Here is a 27459-nt window from a genome sequence, read left to right on the forward strand (position 1 = left end):
TGTGATGATCACTGAAGTTTTGAATGTTCACCATCTATTTTTACTATTGGGGCCTGTTGAATTTTATTTTGATGGGAGGGTGGGGGAGAGAGGCGGAGAGAAGTTTCTTAATTTTTTATCCCATTATAATAGATTTTTTTTTTTGATTTTTTTTTCTTCCCAATCTAAATTTCTTGATAAATGTCGACTAAAGTAAGGAAATTAGTTATATCCTCCTGGAATGTAGGAGGTATTTCTACTCCAATAAAGCGTAAAATGATAATTTCACATTTAAGGAAACTAAACACAGATATTGCCTTTATCCAGGAAACTCATTTGAACACAAGTGAATCATTAAAACTAAGATCCTCTTGGGTTAAAGAAGTATTTTTTACACCTAGCATAGGTAGAAAAAGAGGAACAGCTATTCTTTTAGGGAAAAATATCCCATACGAGGTATTGTTAGAGGATTACGATCCAGAAAGCAGAATCCTGATTTTAAAAATTAAATGTTCAAACTCCATATTCACCCTATGTAATATCTACGCCCCTAACAAATTTGAAACCAAATTCTGGGAGTCATTACAGACTAAAATTTTGCAACTTGGTGAAGGCAACATAATTGTAGCAGGGGATTTCAACATCACTCCACAGATTCCCTTGGACAGATGTAGACAAACACGAAGTACTTATATCTCCAAAAGAGATAAATTAGAAAATAAAATGTTTAAGGCTTTATTTAGGAATCTTGCCCTTAAGGATATATGGAGGATCCATAATCCAATTCAAAGAGAATTTACATGCAAAGCTAGGAGTGTGAACTCGCTGTCAAGAATTGACTTATTTCTAGTTAATGAGGAAATATTAAAATTAGGAGCCACAACTAAAATAACACAAGTTACCATCTCCGATCATGCTCCAATTATTCTAAGTATTCCACTGTATAATAAAATAGGTAAACCACGCCGTTTCTTTTTTCCTAAGTTTCTAATGAAGGATCCAAAATTTAAAAACTGGTTGACTTCTAAGGTGACGGATTTCTTCTCTTTAAATTTGGGGTCAGTTAATGATCCGAGCCTATTATGGGAGGCAGGCAAAGCAGTAATTAGAGGAGATATCATTTCATACATGGCTAATTTCAAACGGAAAGCTGAGCACAGAGAAAAATAAATGCTAAGTGCACTTACTAGTGCCTATAATAAATATTTAGCACAACCTACCTCTATAAATTGGAGGAAATACACTTCCGCCAAGAGAGTGAGAGACACTCTGTTGATCCATACTTCAGTACAAAACGAACTAAAATACAGAGCGAAGTTCTATAGATATGGTGATAAGGCAGGTAAATTATTGGCTAAATTGGTTAAGAATACGCAAGGAAGTCCCGCTATTGACTCACTTCTTGAGCAAGATACTATACTTAAAGATCCAATAGAAATTATCGATGCTTTTTCCGTTTACTATAAGGATATATACTCCTTCAGGGAATCAGATCTAGAAGCTTCAGAATTATTCTGGAGAGGACTTGAACATCCATGTTTGGCTGAGGAGGCAACAGCCAAAATCAATTCTCCTATCTCTGATCAAGAGATTATATTAGCTATTAGAAATTTAAAATTGGAAAAAACTCCTGGACCGGACTCTTTACCCAGTGAGTTTTATAAAATACTATCTCCTATTCTAATCCCTCATTTAAGAAACCTTTTTAATTACTATTACGTAGAAAAAAAACCTGTCTCATGTAACTTTGCCGCATATACCACAGTCTTGATCTTGAAGCCAGGAAAGGATCCCGTGAAAAAGGAATCCTACCGCCCTATAGCGTTATTGAACACTGATTATAAGATACTATCTTCCATCTTAGCCAAGAGACTCCAGGGTGAGATTGGAGTTCTTATTGACAAGGACCAGGCAGGATTCCTCTCTAAACGTAACTTAGCTGCTAAGGTTAGGGAATTGTTTCTTGTTCTTGACTATTTTCGCCATTCGCAAGAAATTTCGGCATATGATCATCTCGATCTTGCAATTATTGCGCTTGACGCAGAAAAAGCGTTTGACTCGGTACATCATCAACACATTCTAACTACATTGCTCAACTTTGGCTTTAAGGACAATTTTATTTCTTTTGTTGACAGCTTATAATAACTCCTCTACCAAACTGGTCATTGGTAACCTAGAATCTAAGGTAATTAAACTCCAGAGAGGTACGAGACAAGGATGTCCACTATCACCCTTATTATTCGACTTAGCGATGGAATCCCTAGCTCTTAAAATCAGGCAATCTATTGAGGGAATAACAATTGGTTCATTAGAGCAAAAAATTGCCTTATATGCGGATGATGTCCTGATTTATATGTCGGATACAGGAAAAAATATTCCAAGACTAATGTCGATCATCAATTCCTTTGGGTCTTTTACTGGCTACAAGATCAATAACTCAAAATCAGAATTATTATGGGTTAGGAAAAATGAGGCTTCTTTGCAGAGGATACCTTTTAAGGAGGTAATTTCCCATTTTAGATATCTTGGAATCAATATATCAGCTGAACCAAAAGAATGGTACAATCTTAATATTCCTCCCATATTATCAAAGATAATAGAGTACTTGAATAGTTGGCAAAACCTCCCATTATCTCTATCAGGACGTATCGCTTTATTTAAGATGGTTTTACTCCCAAAAATAATTTTTCCCTTACAGAATATTCCGGTTATTCTAAAAATAAAGGATTGGAAAAAATTGAATAAGGCTCTCAGATACTTTATACGGAAATGCAAGAGACCACGCATTTCCCTAGACAAACTTTATCTTCCCAAAAAGTATGGAGGATTCGCCCTGCCTGATCTTAGCAAATATAGTTTAGTCTTCCTCGCACGCATAGTAATAGACTGGATTGAGAACAAAGACTATTTTACTAACAATAAACTTGAAAAAAACATCTTATATCCTTATAATCCTATAGCATTAATTCATTGCCCAGTACAATCAATCCCAAAGAAGGTGAAGTCTTTTAACTCGATATATGTAATAATACAAGCTTGGAAGAAATTTGGACAAAAAGTAAACATTGATCTTTCTATTCCAAAATTTCAGTGTTTATGTGGTAACCCAGAATTTCAACAAGGAACACAATCTCGACTATTTCAGACCTGGCAGGAGAAAGGTCTAACCTTTATGACGCAATTTATAGATCAAGATACCTCATCAGTAAAATCATTCGATAGATTAAAGCAAGAGTTCCAATTGAGCAATAAGGACTTTTTTGCTTATTTACAGGCGAGACACTATCTCTTTTCTCTAACTGAAAAGTTCGGATGGGTATGGACATGGGGAAAATTAGACAGCTGGCCTATTCTTGTAAAAACTGACTTAACCTCAGTCTCAATATGGTATGAATTAGCGACTAGCTCTCATGGAAATTCTAACTTAAGTCAGATAACGCAGAGATGGAATCTTATATATCCAGAATTAAATTTGGAGATAGAACAGGTAGAAAAATCTATATCTATAACGGCTCAGACTACTTTATCTGCAAGTTGGCGAGAATCACATATTAAACTTCTGTATAGATCTTACTACACTCCATTAAAGGGATATAAATGGCATAATCACGAATTCAATATATGTCCAAAGTGTGCATACCTAGCAGCAGATATTGTTCAGATGTTGTGGACATGTCCAAATATAAAACAACTATGGCAAAAAGTAGAATTTTGGCTCAAAAAGACATTGAAGATACATCTTCTCTCTATCTCTCTGGCGGAAGTTGTTTTTCTTAAAGAATCGTCTATGGTTATTGAACATATGAAGGCTAGAAATGTGACCATCTTGGCAACAAGAAACTTAATTCTTAAGAACTGGCGTGCCCCCAAGATACCTAGTATCTCAGAAATCAAAAATTATATGAAAAAACAATGCATTATCGAGCAAATGGATACAGCCCTAACATCTGAAAGAGAGATAATGCTCTTTTTTAAAAAATGGTCGACATTCATTAAGATTTTTCCACCAGAAGAAATAGATCAATTAATTTATCCCTTTAGGCATTCCGAAGTAGTGATACTAGATCAATGGTAACATTTAAAATCTCCCTTTTTTTTTTTTTTTTTTTTTTTTTTTCCTCTCCTTCTCTCTCCTCTCCCCCTCCCTCTCCTCCCCATAATGTGGCTATTCACATCTCCCTTACCTCGATAATCTAATTGAGGAATATGAAACTGACCTTAAAGCAAATCGTCCACTATTTGAATGAATAGAATTGATTTTTCTTTTTCTTTTTTGTTGTCCTTCTTTTCTTTTCTCAAATCAAATGTATAAATTAAATAGAAAATACCTTCACTGAGTATAATATGTATTAATTTATTAACAAAAGATATGTATTATCATTATTATTTAATTAAGATAAATGCATTAATTCTCTTTTGTCATAGGTTATTAAACTAAGCCCTGCGTGGCGCATCTTGTGTTTTGTACTCATGTTGGTCTATAAATAAATATTTAAAAAAAAAAAAAATTGCATGCTCTGGGGTAAATTTATCATACCCCGGGCGGACATGATTCGCTATAGCTTAACTTCTTAACTCTGGCCAGCCCACGGACACAACGAAACGTAGGGGGAGGGGGCCTTTGAACCCTGGGAGGAGTTAGGCCCATATTAGGTAGAGTAGGGTGGGTCCCAGGAGAAGAGTTATATAAGTTAAGGGCGGGGCGGCCATATTTAGAAAACATAATTTATGCTTACCTGATAAATTCCTTTCTCCTGTAGTGTAGTCAGTCCACGGGTCATCCATTACTTATGGAATATTTCTCTTCCTAACAGGAAACTGCAAGAGAATTACCCAGCAGAGCTTGCTATATAGCTCCTCCCCTCACCTGTCATACTCAGTCATTCGACCAAGCATACGAGAAAGGAGGAACCATAGGGTACAGTGGTGACTGGAGTTTAATTAAAATTTAGACCTGCCGTAAAAACAGGGCGGGCCGTGGACTGACTACACTACAGGAGAAAGGAATTTATCAGGTAAGCATAAATTATGTTTTCTCCTGTTAAGTGTAGTCAGTCCACGGGTCATCCATTACTTATGGAATACCAATACCAAAGCTAAAGTACACGGATGAAGGGAGGGACAAGGCAGGAACATTAAACAGAAGGAACCACTGCCTGAAGTACCTTTCTCCCAAACACAGCCTCCGAGGAAGCAAAAGTGTCAAATTTGTAAAATTTTGAAAAAGTGTGAAGCGAAGACCAAGTCGCAGCCTTGCAAATCTGTTCAACAGAGGCCTCATTTTTAAAGGCCCAGGTGGAAGCCACAGCTCTAGTAGAATGAGCTGTAATCCTTTCAGGAGGCTGCTGTCCAGCAGTCTCATAGGCTAATCGTATTATGCTACGAAGCCAAAAAGAGAGAGAGGTAGCCGAAGCCTTTTGACCTCTCCTCTGTCCAGAGTAAACGACAAACAGGGAAGAAGTTTGACGAAAATCCTTAGTTGCCTGCAAATAGAATTTCAGGGCACGGACTACGTCCAGATTATGCAAAAGTCGTTCCTTCTTTGAAGAAGGGTTAGGACACAGAGATGGAACAACAATCTCTTGATTGATATTTTTGTTAGTAACTACCTTAGGTAAGAACCCAGGTTTAGTACGCAGAACTACCTTGTCTGAATGGAAAATCAGATAAGGAGAATCACAATGTAAGGCAGATAACTCAGAGACTCTCCGAGCCGAGGAAATAGCCATCAAAAACAGAACTTTCCAAGATAACAACTTGATATCAATGGAATGAAGGGGTTCAAATGGAACGCCTTGAAGAACATTAAGAACTAAGTTTAAGCTCCACGGCGGAGCAACAGACTTAAACACAGGCTTAATCCTAGTTAAAGCCTGACAGAAAGCCTGAACGTCTGGAACTTCAGCCAGACGTTTGTGTAGAAGAATAGACAGAGCAGAAATCTGTCCCTTTAACGAACTAGTAGATAAGCCCTTTTCTAAACCCTCTTGTAGAAAGGACAATATCCTAGGAATCCTAACCTTACTCCATGAGTAACTCTTGGATTCGCACCAATGTAAATATTTACGCCATATTTTATGGTAAATTTTTCTGGTAACAGGCTTCCTAGCCTGTATTAAGGTATCAATAACCGAATCCGAGAAACCACGCTTTGATAGAATCAAGCGTTCAATCTCCATGCAGTCAGCCTCAGAGAAATTAGATTTGGATGTTTGAAAGGACCCTGAATTAGAAGGTCCTGTCTCAGAGGCAGAGACCACGGTGGACAGGACGACATGTCCACTAGGTCTGCATACCAGGTCCTGCGTGGCCACGCAGGCGCTATCAGAATCACCGAAGCTCTCTCCTGTTTGATCTTGGCAATCAAACGAGGAAGCATTGGGAATGGTGGAAACACATAAGCCATGTTGAAGACCCAAGGGGCTGTCAGAGCATCTATCAGCACCGCTCCCGGGTCCCTGGACCTGGATCCGTAACAAGGAAGCTTGGCGTTCTGACGAGACGCCATGAGATCCAGATCTGGTTTGCCCCAACGACGAACCAGTTGAGCAAAGACCTCCGGATGAAGTTCCCACTCTCCCGGATGAAAAGTCTGGCGACTTAGAAAATCCGCCTCCCAGTTCTCCACGCCTGGGATGTAGATCGCTGACAGGTGGCAAGAGTGAGACTCTGCCCAGCGAATTATCTTCGAGACTTCCAACATCGCTAGGGAACTTCTGGTTCCCCCTTGATGGTTGATATAAGCCACAGTCGTGATGTTGTCCGACTGAAATCTGATGAACCTCAGAGTTGCTAACTGAGGCTAAGCTAGGAGAGCATTGAATATTGCTCTTAACTCCAGAATATTTATTGGGAGGAGTTTCTCCTCCTGAGTCCATAATCCCTGAGCTTTCAGGGAATTCCAGACTGCTCCCCAGCCTAGAAGGCTGGCGTCTGTTGTTACAATCGTCCAATCTGGCCTGCGAAAGGTCATCCCCTTGGACAGATGTGGCCGAGAGAGCCACCATAGAAGAGAATCTCTGGTCTCTTGATCCAGATTTAGTAGGGGGGACAAATCTGAGTAATCCCCGTTCCACTGACTTAGCATGCACAATTGCAGCGGTCTGAGATGCAGGCGCGCAAATGGTACTATGTCCATTGCCGCTACCATTAAGCCGATTACTTCCATGCACTGAGCTACTGACGGGTGTGGAATGGAGTGAAGGACACGGCAAGCATTTAGAAGTTTTAATAACCTGGCCTCTGTCAGGTAAATTTTCATCTCTACAGAATCTATAAGAGTCCCTAGAAAGGGAACTCTTGTAAGTGGTAATAGAGAACTCTTTTCCACGTTCACCTTCCACCCATGCGACCTCAGAAATGCCAGAACTATCTCTGTATGAGACTTGGCAGTTTGAAAACTTGACGCTTGTATCAGAATGTCGTCTAGGTACGGAGTCACCGCTATGCCTCGCGGTCTTAGTACCACCAGAAGTGATCCTAGAATTTTTGTAAAGATTCTTGGAGCCGTAGCTAATCCGAAGGGAAGAGCTACAAACTGGTAATGCCTGTCTAGGAAGGCAAATCTCAAATACCGGTAATGGTCCTTGTGAATCGGTATGTGAAGGTAGGCATCCTTTAAGTCCACCGTGGTCATGTACTGACCCTCTTGGATCATGGGAAGGATGGTTTGAATAGTCTCCATTTTGAATGATGGAACTCTTAGAAATTTGTTTAGGATTTTTAAGTCCAAGATTGGTCTGAAGGTTCCCTCTTTTTTGGGAACCACAAATAGATTTGAATAGAATCCCTGCCCGTGTTCCGTCCGCGGAACTGGGTGGACTACCCCCATTAGTAAGAGGTCCTGTACACAGCGTAGAAACGCCTCTTTCTTTGTTTGGTTTGCTGATAACCTTGAAAGATGAAATCTCCCCCGTGGAGGAGAAGTCTTGAAGTCCAGGAGATATCCCTGGGATATGATCTCCAACGCCCAGGGATCCTGGACATCTCTTGCCCAAGCCTGGGCGAAGAGAGAAAGTCTGCCCCCCACTAGATCCGTTTCCGGATAGGGGGCCCTCTCTTCATGCTGTCTTGGGGGCAGCAGCAGGTTTCTTGGCCTGCTTGCCCCTGTTCCAGGACTGGTTAACTTTCCAGCCCTGCCTGTAACGAGCAACAGCTCCTTCCTGTATTGGAGCGGAGGAAGTTGATGCTGCTCCTGCCTTGAAGTTACGAAAGGCACGAAAATTAGACTGTTTGGCCTTTGATTTGGCCCTGTCCTGAGGTAGAGCATGGCCCTTACCTCCCGTAATGTCAGCAATAATTTCTTTCAAGCCGGGCCCGAATAAGGTCTGCCCTTTGAAAGGAATATTAAGCAATTTAGATTTAGAAGTCACGTCAGCTGACCAGGATTTAAGCCATAGCGCTCTGCGCGCTTGGATGGCGAATCCGGAGTTCTTAGCCGTAAGTTTGGTTAAATGCACAACGGCATCAGAAACAAATGCGTTAGCTAGCTTAAAGGGACATTATACACTCATTTTTTCTTTGCATAAATGTTTTGTAGATGATCTATTTATATAGCCCATAAACTTTTTTTTTTAAATAAATGTATAGTTTTGCTTATTTTTAAATAACATTGCTCTGATTTTCAGACTCCTAACCAAGCCCCAAAGTTTTATGTGAATACGCTCGACTACCTACTCCAGCTTGCTCCTGTTTGTGTAAAGGGTCTTTTCATATGCAAAAGAAGGGGGAGGGGGGGAGTGTCTTATTTGCCACTTGCAGTGGGCTTTCCAGCTACCTTTTCAACAGAGCCAAACTGACAGCTTCTAAGTACGTTTTTAAACAGTTTTATACTGGATTTTTATATCAGTATCTGTGCATCTTATTCTTTATAGTAGTGTCTATTGCATGCAGTTATATGAAAATGAGTGTATACTGTCCCTTTAAGTGTTTTAAGCTTGTTCATTATTTCATCCAATGGAGCTGAGCGAATGGCCTCTTCCAGAGACTCAAACCAGAATGCTGCCGCAGCAGTGACAGGCGCAATGCATGCAAGGGGCTGTAAAATAAAACCTTGTTGAACAAACATTTTCTTAAGGTAACCCTCTAATTTTTTATCCATTGGATCTGAAAAGGCACAACTATCCTCCACCGGGATAGTGGTACGCTTAGCTAAAGTAGAAACTGGTCCCTCCACCTTAGGGACCGTCTGCCATAAGTCTCGTGTGGTGGCGTCAATAGGAAACATTTTCCTAAATATGGGAGGAGGGGTAAAAGGCACACCAGGTCTATCCCACTCCTTGCTAATAATCTCTGTAAGCCTTTTTGGTATAGGAAATACGTCAGTATACACCGGTACCGCATAGTATTTATCCAATCTACATAATTTCTCTGGAATTGCAACCGTGTTACAATCATTCAGAGCCGCTAATACCTCCCCTAGCAATGTGCGGAGGTTCTCTAGCTTAAATTTAAAATTGGAAATCTCTGAATCCAGTCTCCCTGGATCAGATCAGTCACCCACAGAATGAAGCTCTCCGTCCTCACGTTCTGCAAACTGTGACGCAGTATCTGATATGGCTCTCATCTCATCCGCGCGCTCTATCCTTAACCCAGAGCTATCGCACTTGCCTCTTAAATCTGGCAACTTAGATAATACTTCTGTCATAACAGTAGCCATGTCTTGCAAAGTGATTTGTAAGGGCCTCCCTGATGTACTTGGCGCCACAAAATCACGCACCTCCTGAGCGGGAGGCGCAGGTACTGACACGTGAGGAGAGTTAGTCGGCATAACTTCCCCCTCGTCGTCTGGTGATAATTTCTTTACATGTAAAGATTGACTTTTATTCAAAGTAGCATCAATGCAATTGGTACACAAATTTCTATTGGGCTCCACATTGGCCTTTAAACATAGTGAACAAAGAGATTCATCTAAGTCAGACATGTTTAAACAAACTAGCAATGAGACTAGCAAACTTGGAAATACTTTTCAAAATTAATTTACAAGCAATATAAAAAACGTTACTGTGCCTTTAAGAAGCACAGAAAAACTGACACAGTTGAAATAACAATGAACAAAAATAGTTATAGCAACCAAATTTTCACAGTAAATGTATTAAGTTAGCAAAGGATTGCACCCACCAGCAAATGGATGATTAACCCCTTAGTACCCAAAAACGGATAACAATTATATAATTAACGTTTTTCTCACAGTCAAATACACTGTCACAGGACTACTGTGACTGATTACCTCCCTCAAAATGGATTTTGAAGACCCCTGAGCTCTCTAGAGACGATCTGGATCATGGAGGATGAAGTAGACAGATTGTGACTGAATTTTTACTGCGCAAAAAAGCGCTAAAATAGGCCCCTCCCACTCATATTACAACAGTGGGGAAGCCTGTTTCTATGCAGAAAACAAAAATGGCCATGTGGTAAAAATCAAGCCCCAATAAGTTTTATCACCAAGTACCTCACAAAAAACGATTAACATGCCAGTAAACGTTTTAAACATACATTTGAAAGTTATGTATTATTATTAATAAGCCTGCTACCAGTCGCTTTTACTGCAGTTAAGGCTCATATATTATTTCAGTATTAACAGTATTTTCAGAGTTAATTCCATTCCTTAGAAAATACATTCAGTGCACACACACACACACATCAGCCTGATACCAGTCGCTATCGCTGCATTTAAGGCTGAACTTACTTTACAATGGCATCAGCAGTATTTTCTCAGTCAATTCCATTCCTCAGAAAATAATTTACTGCACATACCTCTTTGTTGCAGGGGGACCCTGCATGCTATTCCCCTTCTCTGAAGTTACCTCACTTTTCCTCAGATGAGAACAGCCAGTGGGTCTTAGTTACGTCTGCTAAGACCATAGAAAAAAAACCAGGCAGATTCTTCTTCTAAAGCTGCCTGAGAATAAACAGCACACTCCGGTGCCATTTAAAAATAACAAACTTTTGATTGTAGAAATAAACTAAGTTAAAAAACACCACAGATCTCTCACAGCTTCCTATCTAGTTAGGCTGCAAGAGAATGACTGAGTATGACAGGTGAGGGGAGGAGCTATATAGCAAGCTCTGCTGGGTAATTCTCTTGCAGTTTCCTGTTAGGAAGAAAAATATTCCATAAGTAATGGATGACCCGTGGACTGACTACACTTAACAGGAGAAATACAATTTGCAGAGACAGCAGAGAAGTTGTGCAACGTTTATTTATTTGGAGCAGCATGGACGTTGAGGAGTTGCTCACAAAGACCAGGGCATTGGCGGAGGAAAGGGGCTCTTCTTGGATGTCTGCCCAGCTATCCGGTGTTCTCTCTGATTCCATGCCGTTGCGGCAGTCGGAGGAGGAGCCGATCAGGCAACGGCCCACGAGGCGTTCTCACCCCCCAGAGAGGCTAAGTCCTGAGCGGAGTTAGGGATCCGTTAGGAGGAGCCACAGTAGCGATGCGGCTGGAGGATCACCGCATGGTCCAGTGGTGCACACTCCATCAAGCAGGAAGATCTGGCAGTGGATCTGGTTTCTGAAGTGGCAGATGTGGAGGTGATGGACGCCCACGTGGAACCTGTACTTGGTGAGGCTGGGGAGCTGGATCTGTGTCACGGTCCTGTGGGGCCTGAGGGGGGTCACGCAATCTCAATCAATCAGGAACATATATATGCCTCTAGAGAGCATGAGGGAGATATTGAGTTTCTGAGGCAACATAATATATTTGGGACTATGTAGGGGGAACATATTTTTGACAATCCCAGGCCCAGGGGGTGTTATTATTCTGGATGATGTTGGTGCGGTTGGGGGAAATGATCAGGGACTAATTGGGATGGTTTCCCAAAATCCCCTTACTGTTAGTGTTGACCCCCCCTGTTAGACCTTCATAATCTAGACAGCATGTATTTTTCAGGGCAGGTAGGTCTAGGGGCTGTTCTTCTTTTACTTCAAAAGGCTGCTTCAGGGCTAGAGGTCAGGCCAGGAGGGGAGCTAGAGGGCGGGTCTGCTTAAATCCAGGTTAGAGGAAGGGGTAATTCAGTCCCTTTCCAGCCCATCAGATGGGGATGAAGTTATTCCTCCTTTCCCACAAGTTAGAGGTTGGGGGTATGGCTTGGAAAAATGGGGGAACATGCCTGGCTTACAGGTGGGGAAAAGGGGGCCTTCAGTGCGGGTTCCCTCTGCTATGGGTGGACTTTCTAGTAAAAGGAATGTTGTTGTGGCATATAATCAGCTGTCTTCATCTGCTGATAGGTTAGGTGCTCGCCAGGCGGCTCCCGAGTCTGCAAGAGAATTGAACGGTGAGGCGGCTGATGCCTTTCGTCTGGCGGACTCTTGGACTGAGTCGATTCGCTTGGACCTTGATGAAGGAGATGAATTGGAGGAGGCATGGACGGAGGCCGGTGGGTCAGGAGCAAGTGCCCCAGCAGGACCAGGAGCAATGTACTTTGAGGAGAACAGGGAGTCCTGTGGAAGGGTAAGACAGGCTAACCTTCTGGTACCTGAATTTGCAAAGGGGAAGAATGTGATTAAGGGGTGGGGAGGTTAAAAAAGGACAGGGTATATTGACGATTTCTCAGCTGCTGCGGGGCCTTCGGGTCTAAAGAGAGTTAGAGCGGGTACAATGACGGGGACGGCCCTCCTACCTGGAGGGGTGCTAAAAAGTACTTTAATTTCAAGTAGAGATAAGTCACAGGATAACTTACCTATGCAATCTAAATTTGTTCATTGAACGATAAATATACCCACAACTCATATATGTCGAAAAAATGTATCATGTATATGGAATCATTGTTACCACACTGTTGCATATGTAACCTTTTTAATTCGGCATTGTATGCAGTGATTTTATGTTCAATAAAGCTTTTGAAAAAAAAAAAAAAAAGAGATAAGTCACAGGATGATATTTTGCAGATTTCAAAGGCTCAGACACGGTCTTTGAGTTCAGACCTGAATGCTGGTGGGATAGTTTGGGAGCAGTTGGCTACAGGGAGTGAGTTGGACATGGAAGCATCTGCAGGTGAGCAGAACCCTAGGGTTCATATTGGGGACATGGGAGGGGAGGTACGGAATGTGTGTTAGGCTAATGACTCCTGGCTTCCATACTGATACTAGAGGGTATTAGGGAATTGCTTACGAGGGTTCAGTCTTCTGCAGAAGTTGCATCCCCTCCTCCTCCTGCCGCCAGAGCACGGGTGCCTTCCGCCGGGGGGTAGGGCAGTCTCCCGCTGCGGGCTTGGGTGTTGTGGCTCCGCCGGTGCATAGGCTAGTGATAGTAGAATCATCGGGGAATAGCGCACAATTGAGTGTGGTTACTCTGAAGCCTGGGGGGGGGGGTGACAAGTGAGGTCCCTGAATTGAGGGTGGCGGACACGGCAATGTCCAGGTCCTGCTTATGCTCGATTGGGCCTCTCGGTTTACATTTGGAAGAGGGAGTTCATTGAATTGTTCTCCTTGTTGCCCTTGGAGCAATCTTTCGAATTGCCCGAGGACTCCAAAAAAGAGGCTTCCAAGAAAGAGGAGGAGGAACGAAAGAAGCGTTATAGAAAACTCACCAAGACCTTCACTAACTGGTTCCAGGCGTTTGTGATATACGCCAGTGTAGTGGCAGAAAAGTTCCCTGGGTTGGGGGGCCCCCTTTTCTGTTATCTGGATGAAATTGCTGCCGCTCAGCATACGTACGGTGGAATAGAGTGGTGGACATACGACAAGCACTTTTGTCAGCGGCTAGCAGTCAAACCAGATATGAAATGGGATGACAGGGATATGGGCCTTTAGCTGAAGGTCATGACACCGCTTCGAGCAGCGCAGCCCTTTTGTGTGTCCGCCGGCGGATCGACATCCTCCAGTTCGTCGGACCCATTTAAAAAAGGCTTTTATTTTGCCTTTAACGAGGGGCAGTGTAAATGGGGTAACTTGTGCAAATTTCATCATGAGTGCTCCGGATGTGGTGGGGGACATTCCTACGCAAAATGTTTTTTAAAAAGGCAGGCTGCCCACTAGGCAGGACTGGTCTGACAAAGGGGGCAACCTCGGTCATGGTGGAACGGATGGAGTGGTGGCTAGGCGAGTACTGCAGTAGGAGAGTATTCCTGGAAAGAGCAGCCATGCTTTTGCATGGTTTTACCTATGGTTTTGATATCCCGTCGGTGGGGGGTTTGGATGAATTTTCTGGTAACTTGAAGTCGGCCAGGGAATGGCCCCAGGTGGTTAGGGATAAAATTAATAAAGAGGTTGAATTGGGTCGCATGGCGGGTCCGTTTTTGGCCCCTCCTTTCATGGGTTTGCGGGTTTCCCCCTAGGGGTTGTCCCTAAAAAGGATTCAGGAAAATCTAGAATGATCCACCATCTTTCTTTTGCGGTTGGACAGTCGGTAAATGATGGTATCCCTGCAGAGTTAACATTGGCAAAATACACGTCATTTGACCAAGCTGTGGCTTTGGTGAGGAATGGGGGCAGGCATGCGTTGTTGGCTAAGGTTAACATCGAGGCCACTTTCCGTTTGCTGCCCGTTCATCCAGTTTCACATAAGTTGTTGGGGTGTTCCTTTGACGGTGCATTTTATGTAAACCTATGTCTCCCGATGGGATGTTCCATATCCTGTTCACTGTTTGAGACCTTCAGCTCTTGGAATGGGTTGTATGTGAGCAATCTGGATTTTCAACAGTAGTGCACTAATCTGGACGATGTTCTGTTTGTCGGGCCGGCCAATACTCTTGTCTGTTTACACCTCAGGGATACTTTTTATAGAATGGCTGAGGATTTTGGTGTACCTATAGCATTTTATAAGTCAGAAGGTCCGTCGACAGTGCTTAGTTTCTTAGGGATTACCATTGATTCCGATAGAATGGAGTGCAGACTACCGGAATCCAAGGTCTTGGACTTGCAGAGGGAGATAAGATCCTTCTTGAAGTCTGTTAAGTTAACGCTCAAGGCTTTGCAATCTTTGCTGGAGAAACTCAATTTTGCCTGCCGCTTTATCCCTGTCAGGAGAATTTTTGCAGGTGCTTGGCGTTGGCTACGGCCTGCGTGAAGTGGTCTTATCATTTAATTTGTCTTTCCAAGGTGCTCAAGGGTGACCTTCAAATTTGGTAGAATTTTCTTGATGAATTTTAACTGGTCTGCAATGATTCAGGCACCCAGAATTTCATGTGAGGAGTTGGGGCTGGCCATTGATGCGGCTGGAAGTGTAGGTTTTGGTGCTATGTTTGGGGACGAATGGTGCATGGCTGAATGGCCCGTTGAATGGAAGGAGTTAGGGTTGGTTAGAAACTTAGTCTTGAATTGTTTCCAGTCCTGGTGGCCCTGTATGTGTGGGAAGAATCGTTTGAGAACAGGTCAGTGTTGTTCCACACTGACAACATGGGGGTGGTGTCAGCAGTTAATACATTGTCTGCCTCCTTCCCCCGGTCATAAGGTTGTTGAGGGCATTTGTGCTGCAGTGCCTGCGTTTGAATGCGTTGGTGAGGGCGAAACATATTGCTGGGGTTCATAACTCACTGGCCGATGCCCTCTCTCATTTCCAGTGGCATCGCTTCTGGGAGCTGGTGCCTCTGGTGAACAGAGTGGGGAGAACATTCCCGATGTGGCTGTGGAACCTTGGTACGGAGGACTAGCACACTTTGTGTGAGGTCTTCCATAGCGCAGAGTATATGGTCTGCCTATGCGAAACTTTGGTCAGAATGGGAAGGCTTACTTTCCAACAGAGGTATCACGGATGGTGACAAGGCATGTGTGGGGGCTTGCTGCAATGGTTGTGGAGATGGGGCACCTACGGGTTGTCCCCGTCCCTGGTGGACAAAAAGCTGGCAGCCATGGCTTTTCGTTTTAAGTTATTGAATGTGGCAGATTTGACAAAGTTATTTTGTGTTCTTCAAATTATCAAGGGTGTTAAGAGGGCTGGGCGTACAATGGATGTACGGCGCCCGGTTTCCTTTCCCTTGTTAGTTAAGTTACTGGATGTTTTGCAGACGGTATGTGTGTCCGGGTATGAGGTTGCACTGTTCAGGGCCGCTTTTGCTTTGGCATTTTTTGGGGCATTTCGGATATCTGAGTTGATCAGCTGTAATAAATGGTCTCATGGGGGTCTTGGTTCTGGGGATGTGATTGCCACGGTCTTGCAAGTGTCCATTTATCTCAGGAAATCTAAAACTGACCAAATGGGAAGAGGGCGGTCTGTGACGTTGTTCCCTACCGGTGCTTTTGCGTGTCCCTGTGTTGCCCAATGAAGTTTTTTACGGTTTAGACCTATGGTAGGTGGTTCGCTATTGATAAATGAGGATGGTGGGGCACTGTCACAGTATCAATTTAGGGCAGTTTTTGCGAAAGCATTGGGGGAGTTGGGTTTGATCCCTGGGGACTTTGGTTCACACTCCTTTAGGATTGGGGCAGTCACTGAAGCTGCGGTATTGGGTTTGGGTGAGGAGGTGATTAAAGGAGTGGGTAGGTGGAGTTCCTCTAGTTTTCGTGCTTATGTGCGTCCACATTTGAGTGTTTAATTTGCTTATGGTTGTTCTGTTTATATCATTGTAGGTCCGGTTAACGGTGGGTGGTGGGCCACTCTTTAATTTATTGGTCCAGGCACGCTGCTGCAGTTAAGAAGGAGGGCCTACATCTGGGTTTTGATAAGCAGAAGGTGCTGTTAAAATGGTTCGGCGTTCGGGGTCTCAGATGGGATTGTTTGTTGCTGTTGGTGGCGGATTATGATTAATAGTTCCCGCCTCCGGGGGTCTCAGTGGTCCATGCCGGGGGTAAGTATTTAGGTTTCTTGCCTCAGAGAGAACTGGTGCCCAAGATTAAGAGGGATTTGGCAAGATTACTGTAGCTGTTTCCGGGATTAACCATTGTATGGTCAGCCATGGTTCCAAGATTGGTTTGGAGGGCGGTATGGAACCACGATAGACTTAATAGTAGGAAATCAACAAACTTGTTGCAGCCTTTATGCGTAGAGTGAATGAGGTGGTTGTACACCACAGGGATTTGGAAGATGTTGGCAATGGTGAATGTTATTTGAAGGATGGAGTGCAGCTTAATGTTTTAGGTTTAAGGCTATTTATCTTGGGGCTCCAAAAGGCTTTAGAATCTTTGGTGTGAGGGGTGGCGGTCTGGTCTGCCTGTCAGTCAGGCCAGTCTTTGGCGGGTGCTAGTTAACCTCACGTCTGTAATTGGATTACGGCCATAAGTGAATGGGTTAACCTCCCCACGGGGTGGGAGAGCAGGTTAAGTAGCTTATTGGACATGGGGGTTCCTTGGGATTTTAAAAAGTAACTAACTTATTTAAGTCCAGGTGAATCTATATACGGATCAAAGAAAAAAAGGGGCGCCTCATAGTGAAATCCGTGAGATATACGGTCAAGCAAATAATGAAATAAAACTCACAATTTGTGATGGCACTTGTAAAGACAAATCTATATAAGGCCTGGTTAACAAGAAAAGGGAGAATAGAGAATTCAGTTTGGGAGCTAGCATCTTTATAGTTAATAGAGTTTATATGGTTGAAAGAGTTATTTATTTTTGTATTTAAATTTGTTATTTAATAAACAGGCTGTGGCCAGTATTATCAAGTTTCTCTGTATTATTTATTGTTGAATGGTTAAGGTAATTAAGGTTCAAAAGGGGGACGTTAATTGACGACTCATGGGGTCAGGCCAGCCCACGGACACAATGGAACATAGGGGGAAGGGGCCTTTGACCCCTAGGAGGAGTTAGGCCCATATTAGGTAGAGTAGGGTGGGTCCCAGGAAAAGGGTTATATAAGTTAAAGGCGGGGCGGCCATATTCAGAAAAATAATTTGCAGAGACAGCAGAGAAGTTGCCCTCCCTCCCATTGTTTACAGTTTTTATGTTTTGTCACAGCTTTGGCGGGTGCTAGTTCCCTCATGTCTGCAATTGGACTACGGATATAAGTGAATGGGTTAACCTCCCCACGGGGTGGGAGAGCAGGTTAAGTAGCTTCTTGGACACGGGGTTTCTTGGAGCTTGGTTCGGCCCTTGTTAAATCGGCCCCTCTAGCTGAATCATAAAAGTTTATTTATTTTTTGACAAGACTATTCCTTTAATAAGTCTAATGCATATTTTGAAACAAACTTGCCAGCCCACATTCAGCGAAACAGCAAGACCTTCAGGCGTAATAAGCCTAAATAATTCCAATACCAGTTACAAGGACACTTCATATACGCCAAAGGAACACCCCTATTCTAACCACTTGTCAATGCAGTGAGACTCATTTCACAATAGAAATATAAGGAACCCGTTGCATTTTCAGATCTGGTTTACAAATATTTTTTTTTAACTGTTATCCTAAATCAATCATTTTGTACCTTAACGATACTGAAGTACCCTGGGCATGTTCTAAAAGGGTTTTTGACACAGTAATATGGCGTCTCACCAAAAGCGGCAACATAAGCTATTACAACTCCTTCAACTGAAAACGACAGCTGTGGTAATTTATTCTGAGTGTTACAATCTATATCAAATACAGTATTGTCCACGTAACTTAAATATCATTTGTATGGCATAATGTACGTTCGCATTTTGCATCAGTTTAATACCTATATGGATGCGTACTAGTATTTATACACGCTTTTATGTGTAATAGGATTCCCTTTTTTACTGCTATATTTAATGCACCTTTGAAAATGCTTATTTCACTGAGCACTATCCTGAATGTATGAATCTCGTTATATCAGAAAGAAATGCAGGTTATGCCTCTTAAAGGGACAGTAAAGTCAGTAAAGTCAGAATTAGACATTCTTGATTTAGATAGAACATGCGATTTTAAACAACTTTCCAATTTACTTCTATTATTTAATTTGCTTCCTTCTCTTGTTATCCTTTGCTGAAAGGTTTATCTAGGTAAGCTCGGGGCAGCAAAGAACCTGCTGATTGGTGGCTGCATTTATATACCGATTGTCATTGGCTCACCCATGTGTTCAGTTAGAAACCAGAAGTGCATTCCTGCTCTTTCAACAAATGATACCAAGAGAATGAAGCAAATTTGATAATAGAAGTAAACTGGAAAGTTGTTTAAAATTGTTTGTTCTACCTAAATCATGAAAGACAAATTTTGGGTGTCATGTCCCTTTAATGAAATGCACAGCTCAGAGAGGCCAATAGAGTTTCTTAGCGAGCAGCGCAAATGAATTAGAGCACGCCATTTCTGCAATGCTATATTCGTTTAATAGGATGTGTTTGACTATTGCCATACAAATGAAGACTGCCTTCAAAAGCGCTTTTAAAGGGCCATAATACCCAAATGTTTAAACACTTGAAAGTGATGCAGTATAGCTGTAAAAAGCTGACTAGAAAATATCACCTAAACATCTCTATGTAAAAAAGAAAGATATTTTAGCTCAAAAATTCCTCAGTAGCTACGTCCCATTGTAAAGGACTTCTAAGCAACAAATCAGTATGTCTGTCCCAGGACAGCTGAAGGATTGAGCCTCGTGCACTCTCATGTTCTTTCCCTATTCAGTGTAAGGAAATTTACAATGAAATCTCATGAGAGTTAAGTGAAATCTCATGAGATCACAGTAAAAGAGTTCATGACCTCAGCACTGCTGATGCTGATTGGCTGCTGTTCATTTCTTCATTTTTTTATTGTTTTACCTGCAGCTGGGCAGCAGCTGAGTATAACTTTTTACACAGAACTTACTCTGCTGAGCTGAGGAACTTGTGAGATTAAATATCTTCCTTTTTTACATAGAGATGCTCAGGTGATATTTTCCTGTCAGCTTTTTACAGTTATACTGCATCACTTTCAAGTGATATAGCATATGTGTATTATGTCCCTTTAAGAGAAATCTCTTGAACGTTTTCCAGGGGTGTTGCTAATACAGAATTATTATGAAGGTACAGATGTTCTCAGCCAAGTCAGAACAAATGCTAAAGTAATACTTATTAAACTGACGTTGGATGGAATTGGGAAGTACCAAAATCTTTCTGCCTATTCTAATTAAAGAGACAGAATCTTTTTTTTTTTTTTATTATTTACACATAGCATATATATCAGCCATTAAAATACCTTCCATTAATAATTTTGCCCCCTCTGCCTCTAAGTTAATTCTGTAAACTGTGTAAAAGCGCAGACTCTAAACTTAAAGGGCCATTATAGTTTAAACAAATGACATGCTTTAATTTGTTAGAGAGAATGTCATTTTAAAACTATTAACCTGCAAAGGGGTTAAACACAGAGTAGAAGTGCCACTTAGGAGCTGCAGAGCACTGCTGCTCCTGAGCAAAGCCCACCACTGATCCAATCAGCAGTGCTAGCAGCATGACAACTGTGTAACTAGCGGTGCAGGTTTTCATGTAATTTAAAGGGACATGAAACCCAAATTTTTTCTTTGATAATTTAGAAAGAGCATGTAATTTTAAACAACTTTCTTATTTACTTCCATTATCTAATTTGCTTCATTCTCTTGCTATCCTTTGCTGAAAAGCATATCTAGATAGGCTCAGTAGCTGCTGATTGGTAGCTGCACATAGATGCCTCGTGTGATTGGCTCACCTATGTGCATTGATATTCCTTCAACAAAGGATATCTAAAGAATTAAACAAATTAGATAATAGAAGTAAATGACAAAGTTGTTTAAAATTTAATTCTCTGTCTGAATCATGAAAGAAAAAATGTGAGTTTAATGTCCCTTTAACTCTGAAAGTTTTTTTTTTTAATCGGTGCTAAAGAGGATGAATTGCATTCCAAGAAATTCAGAACCTTGACACTTTTACGTGCTGAACAGTGATTGCTTGTTATGTGCAACAGTTCATTTATATCTGTACTTAAAGGGACAGTCTACAATAGAATTGTCATTGTTTTAAAAAGATAGATAATCCCTTTATTACCCATTCCCCAGTTTTGCATAACCAACACAGTTATATTAATATACTTTTTACCTCTGTGATTACCTTGTATCTAAGCCTCTGCAGACAGCCCCCTGATCACATGACTTTTTATTTATTATCTATTGACTTGCATTTAGTACTGTGTTGTGCTAAATCTTAAATAACTTCTCGGGCGTGAACACAATGTTATCTATATGGCTCACGTGAACTAGCAGTCTCTTCTTGTGAAAAGCAAATAAAAAAGCAAATGACAAGAGGCTGTCAATAGAGCCTTTGAAACAGGCAGAAATTTAGAGGTTTAAAGGTTATAAAGTGTAAATAATCTAAAAATATTGGATGTGCAGAGATGGGGAATGGGTAGTAAAGGCTTTATCAATCTTTTTAAACAATAACAATTTTAGTGTAGGCTGTCCCTTTAACTGGTCACAACAACAACAACAACAAAAGTAAAATAACACTCAAGGGGTTTGTCCCTGGATTGCAAGTTAGTGCAAACTTTATTATCAAAATGACAATATAAAAAGCTTTTAAGACATTTATTGTGCCATGCGGACATTAAATGCGTGTCCATTGCACAATTTAAGAAAATAAATGACCCTGTTCGCTTGGAGGTGTTGCCGGAGAAGCTGCCAATACTGAAAAGGTCATTTTTACATTTAAAAGTGATTCTGAATAGAATTTAAAGAAGCAGTAATTACATATAGGCAAACATGATTTATATTATATAATAATTTTCAACTACTGTCCATTGATACAATGATACAGCTCTTAATATTATTTTAATATAGTATTGCTTATTACACACAAGTTAAGTCTTGAAATTCTAAAATAAAATGTAGCCTTCCCCACACTTTGGCCCTATGTATAAAAAGATTCCCATCACACATTCACGTCAGAAGTAGGGTTAGACATATAATATTTTTGGTCTATATAGAGTTTATGGGATATGAAACCCTAATTTTTTCTTTCATGATTCAGATACCTAGGTAGTGAACAAGATGCCTACCTAGGTATCTCTCCAACACAGAATATCTTGGGAACAAAGCAAATTTCATAATAGAAGTCAATTGGAAACTTTCTTTTAAAATGGTATGTTCCGTTTGAATCACAAAAGAAAAAATTTAGGTTTCATATCCCTTTAATTTGTGTAATTTATATCGTACTTTTATCAGACTAGATTAAATGTCTCATCTTATTATGTATATGAAACTATAGTGACAGTGAATTGCAGAAGGTGATATGCACACTGGGTGGGGAAAGGCATGTTTTATATTACAATTTAAAGAATTAAAGGGGCATGAAGCATTATTTTATTCTTTCATGGTTCAGATAGAGCATACAATAAAAAATTAAAAAAGTTTCCAATTGTGCCTCATGTCCCTTTAAATGTTTGTAATAAATATTGTTTTGTATTAACATAAGATGGCAACCCCAAAAATATCTACAAGGTAAAGTTTGGGCCTCTATGGGCTCTAAAAGTGGCTGTAGCACCCCAATATAGGCATCCAAATGGGTTGCTGCCCCTTTCTGAAAAAGGAGACAACCCTCTTTCAAACAGGGGTCATATGCTCATGTGGATATCACCATGACAACAGTTATCACCCAATAACATTATAGGAATAAGGAACAAAACCATGGGGGTTGGTTATACCTCCTACATACAGAAGTATGTGATTTATGTGAGGGGGACTTACCTTGTATATAAGAGGGAGGTAAAAAACAAGAACAATGTTCTTCAATTGATTCACTGATAGAGGCCTTCATGCTATTTAATATGTTTTGATCCCATTTAGAGCAATCTGCACATAAGAGAAAGAGAAAATAAATGTAAAACCAATAAAAATAGACAAATAGGCACATAAAACACTGCGCATATAACCAGTACTTAAAGGGACATTAAACACTAAAGGCTAGATTACAAGTGGAGTGCTAAATTACAAAGGGCTGGTTATTGCTACCGCAAGCTTGCAGTAGCCATTAGTGCTCCGAAAATTAACCAGAGATTAGATCTTTGGTTAATTTTCTAAAACTGCCCTAAATGCTCTCAAAATATTCTTTTTTCTATTCTTGTGGATTCTAGTAAAGCGTGGCTATTCACCCGTAAGGGTCTCAAGGCGCTAAGAGTTGATGGTCAGATGAGGGTAGCTCTGGGTTGCCGTTCAGTCGAAGAGCCAGGTCTTGAGGTCTTTTCTGAACGTTCGTTAGGTCGGTAGATTGTCTGAGGTGAATCAGGAGGGTGTTTCAGAATTTGGCTGCTAGGTGGGAGAAGGACTTGCCTCCCGCTGTGGCTTTTCTTATACGGGGAACGACTGCGAGGGCTCAAAATAGAGGGCATTACAGTTTTTTATATATATATAAAAAAAGTAGTATTTATTTTTATAAAAAACAACAGCACTAGGCCGTTTTGGTGCTCTAAAGGTAGTGGGAGTGGGGTGTTCACAATGTAAAGGCACTTTTTAGTGCCATTTTTTTCTGTCTATGGGAAATGTGTGTTCCCTGTAAATGTATATGACTATATACATATATATTTATGTGAGAATATGTGTATATACACATAATAACACAAATATATATGTATATAGTCATACGCATATATATATATATATTTACAAATTGCTGCACTACTTACCCCTGCGCTGCTCGAGTTCTCATGTTGTGTGAACGAGGCTTCTATTTGAGCCTATGGAAGCGACTTGTAATACCAGTGTACATTATCGTGCACTGGTATTACTAAGTGGAGAGCTAATATTAAGGAAGCGATACTTAGCTCTCCACTTGTAATCTGGACCTAAATAAATTTATATTAACACAGTACTGAGGTTATTCCACGACTACTTTTCGTCATGGGTGCCACCTTGTTGAAATCTATCTTTGATGTCACCTTGCAGGGGCGCCTTCCCTGTGCTGGTGATGGGAAAGGAGACCGCAGGCTATTACTTCAGCTGCAATGTTAGGAATCCCCAGGATCCCAGTTGGAAGAGGGACAATCCAGGATAATGGCACAGCAGGTGAGGTACATGAGGATAATGTGTTATTATGCCCATTGAAGGGGTTCAAGTGAATGTCAAGTTTGATGAATCAGTGCCCAGTTTTTAAAAACCTATTAAAAACAGGGGCACTTTCATTCATCAAACTTTACATTTCACTCGTTTTGTTAAAATACTTACCTTTTAATCTCCAGCGCTTCCCCTGGGCCGTTGCAAGCCTCTTCATATGTCAAAAATGACGAATCCGGCTTCCTCCAATCACGGCATTGCCTCAGATAATGATTACCCTGGGACGGAAGCCGTGATTGGAGGATGCTGTATTCGTCATTGCTGACTTATGAAGTGACGAGCGGCAGGAGGGGGAATCACTGGAGCGGCTTTCAAGACTAAAAGGTAAGTATTTTAACAAAACAAGTGAAATATAAAGTTTGATTAATAAAAGTGCCGCTGTTTTTAATAGGATTTTTAAAAAGCGGCACTGATTCATCAAACTTGATATTCACTTTAATATTTGTATCCTGGTTATAACTAACAATAAATTTGCTCTTCTAGGCACCTTATGTTAATCTTTGTTGACTAAAAGAGGACTGTATGCTATGAGGTGAAATGTTCACAGATTACCTCATAAAATAATGATCAATGTAGTAATTGAAAACACAACTATATGGAGAATCACTTTAGTTGTTAGCCCCAATGCATTCTGGGTGCAATAAAACTTAAATTAAAGGGACATTGTACACTAGATTTTTCTTTGCTTAAATGTTTTGTAGCTGATCTATTTATATAGCCTGCTTGGGTGTTGCAAATAGCGCTCACGTGCAATGGTAAATTCCGGCAGCGGATTGCAGTCCGCCAGAGGCGAGCTGGGGCGGACAGGGGCGACTATGTACAGGGGCGTCCATCCTTGCTTGATAAACCAAGCCCAAAATGTTTTATACTGGATTTTTAGATCAGTACCTGTGCATATTCTTCTTTATAGTTGGTTCTATTACATGCAGTTATATGAAAATTGGTGTATACTGTCCCTTTAAAGTTTTGCAAACGGGTTAAAATATTTTCAAGAGGGCTATAGTTTCATAAGCAGACCACATTTTGATTTAGAAAATAAACATATTGGTCAAACAAACACCCCCATTACTTGAGCTGGGGTCCTTGAGGCAAACGTGTATTGATGTGACACTGGAGGGACAGAGGTTTGCAGATCCTGGACTTGGATTCATGACCGGAAGCAGCGGTAGAGTGGACTGGGGGCAGCGGCTTAAAGACACAGGACTACAAAACAAAAACAAAAAAACAGAAGACTGAAACAGGCTATGTAAGTTTCAAATATTGATCATCAAAAAACAAGTAACAGATGGATGTGCCAATATATACACAATAAGTACAAAACATAGGGCTGCAAAAAAATAATAATATATAAACCACATGAACGTAAAGTGTTTGGCTCCAAAAAATATACTACATCAGGAAGCAGTAGAATAATAGGCAGCCTGTCTTGTTACCAACCCTAAATGTTTGTACACAGCTTATCACTTTCTGCATGAGATACAGATTGCAGAATTAAAGGGACATTCCAGCCAAAATTGAAATCCACATGGGTGCATTTCAGTTTTGAATAGAAGCATTTTTGTTATATACATGTATTAGCCAAAATGCTTCTAATAAAAGCTATAGCTGCTTTAAAAGTGTATTTAAGTATGCACCGTGCACCAGCATTTTAAACACAGCACAGCCTAAGGTGCTTGTACCATGTAGTAATGATTCAATTTGTTAATTGCTGACATGATACAAGTCCCATTGGCAATCTGAGCAACTGCAGTATTTAAAATGTTGGAACACTAAGAATATCTAGATAGCTTCACATGCACGTGCAGAGAAAAATGTTAATACTAAAACAGTGATAACTTTTACTAGAAGCATTTTTGCTAATACATGTATATTGTAAATATCTTTCTATTCAAAGATGTAATTCATCGATGTGCTTTTACATTTTGACTGGAATGTCTTGAACAGTGAGATTTTAGTTAATGTGTAATCTCCCATTCTGAATCTAGAAAATCCAGGTATTTCCAAATAAAGAGGCATTTAAATTATAATTTAACCCCTTCACCTATTTGGACGTATATATACATTGTGAGGTACTTTGGCTATCGTACACATCTAGCTTGATGTTATAAATCTTCTAGAGTAACTTGAACTGATGGACTGATTCACTGTTTAGTAAGTCTGTTTTGCCCATGCTTAGAAGAGGCAGAATGCAACTTAAGTTAAAAATAGGTCTGTTCTCTCATCTCGCAGAGGGCAGTGGTTACACTTATAAAAAGAAACCCACTGCATTAAAAAACAGCAAACAACTTACTTGTTTTCTTGCAAAATTAGCACTTAGAAATTCTGTTCAACATATTTCTTTGTACTAAAGGAGCACTGATTCATACCCCTTTAAGCTTTGATATGTGAAAATGTAACAAAAACATTTTTTTTACTGCACTGTATTCTCTAGTTGCAATCTTGCAGCAGAGATCAGCATAAATTAGCAACAGCAATACCTTATCAGTTCAGTGTTTTCATTGATAATACTCACATCATCATTATCTAATTTACATTATTATTCATTTAAAATATACTATGTGATGTAATAAAACCCTTTAAAGGGGCATAAACCCAAACATTTTCTTCCACAATTCAGATAAACTTTCCAAGTTGAAATGGAGGGATATAAGCTTAGGAGTGTGCACATGTATGCAGCCCTATATGGCACGAGTTTTGCAACAATGTTATACATTAGCAAGACCACTAGATGGTACCATTATGTAGTGCTTCAGACATGTGCCCGCTACCTAGTGGTAGGTGGTATCTATACAACAAAGAATAACAAATCCAGATCTTAGAGTGGGAATCTTTTACAAGAATCAGTCAGGCTATAAGCTGCTGCTTACTTCCGCATTTGGATCCTCACGAAAGATCCGAAAGCGCATCCCCACTTTCTAATCGTAATGCCAATGTTGTTATCCAAATATCATGTTTTATTGGATCTTGTGCATTATACAAATAAGATATGATCTCATTTTTATATTAAGAATTAACCCCTTAACTGTGCTTGATGACACATGGTCGCCATCTACGCAAGGAGTTAAAGTGCGAATGCCAACCATGTGTCATCATCTGAGGGTGGAGAGGGGCTTTGGAAGCTCATTACGGTTCCCCCGGCATCGCCAGGTGCCATCACTATTTCCATGGAAACCAGGAAGTAAAAAGGCAGCTCTATAAGACTTTAGGGAGCTGGATGGTGGATATTTATACCCCTTAATCTCAGTTCCCTTAAAGGGACATGAAACCCAAAAATGTTTTTCATGATTTAGGTAGAACATACAATTTTATTTTATTTTAAAATATTTTTTATTCGTTTTACATAATATAGAACTGTTTGACAAAAGATAGAAATAGGTATACACTACAGCATATCCATTTTGTAGGCTTACAGAAACATGGTAATAAACATAAACCGACCTGTAGCAAGCCATATAAATTGCAAAGTAGATTCATACCTTTCACAATATACTATCAGTGCTGTTGTTACAAAGAAACATTGAGTTTGATATGCAATAATTAGGTTATGAGTATTCAAACTTGTAATGCTCATTTCGTGAATTTATGGGTCATAAGTGTGTAACCTAG

The 27459-nt window shown here is 40.6% G+C and overlaps 1 protein-coding gene across 1 annotated transcript in view; it reads right to left on the bottom strand.

Moving 5' to 3' along the window:
• LOC128642006 (uncharacterized) overlaps positions 1 to 27459 on the bottom strand; it is a 238353-nt gene that overhangs the window by 40860 nt on the left and 170034 nt on the right. Inside the window, exons 10-11 of the mRNA XM_053694643.1 lie at positions 24923 to 25056; positions 22492 to 22596 (exon numbers count right to left, since the gene is read on the bottom strand). Of these exons, the coding sequence (XP_053550618.1) occupies positions 22492 to 22596; positions 24923 to 25056 (239 nt within the window). The remainder of the gene's footprint in view (positions 1 to 22491; positions 22597 to 24922; positions 25057 to 27459) is intronic.

The sequence above is a fragment of the Bombina bombina genome, chromosome 11 (genome assembly GCF_027579735.1).
Source record: "Bombina bombina isolate aBomBom1 chromosome 11, aBomBom1.pri, whole genome shotgun sequence".
NCBI lineage: Eukaryota > Metazoa > Chordata > Amphibia > Anura > Bombinatoridae > Bombina > Bombina bombina.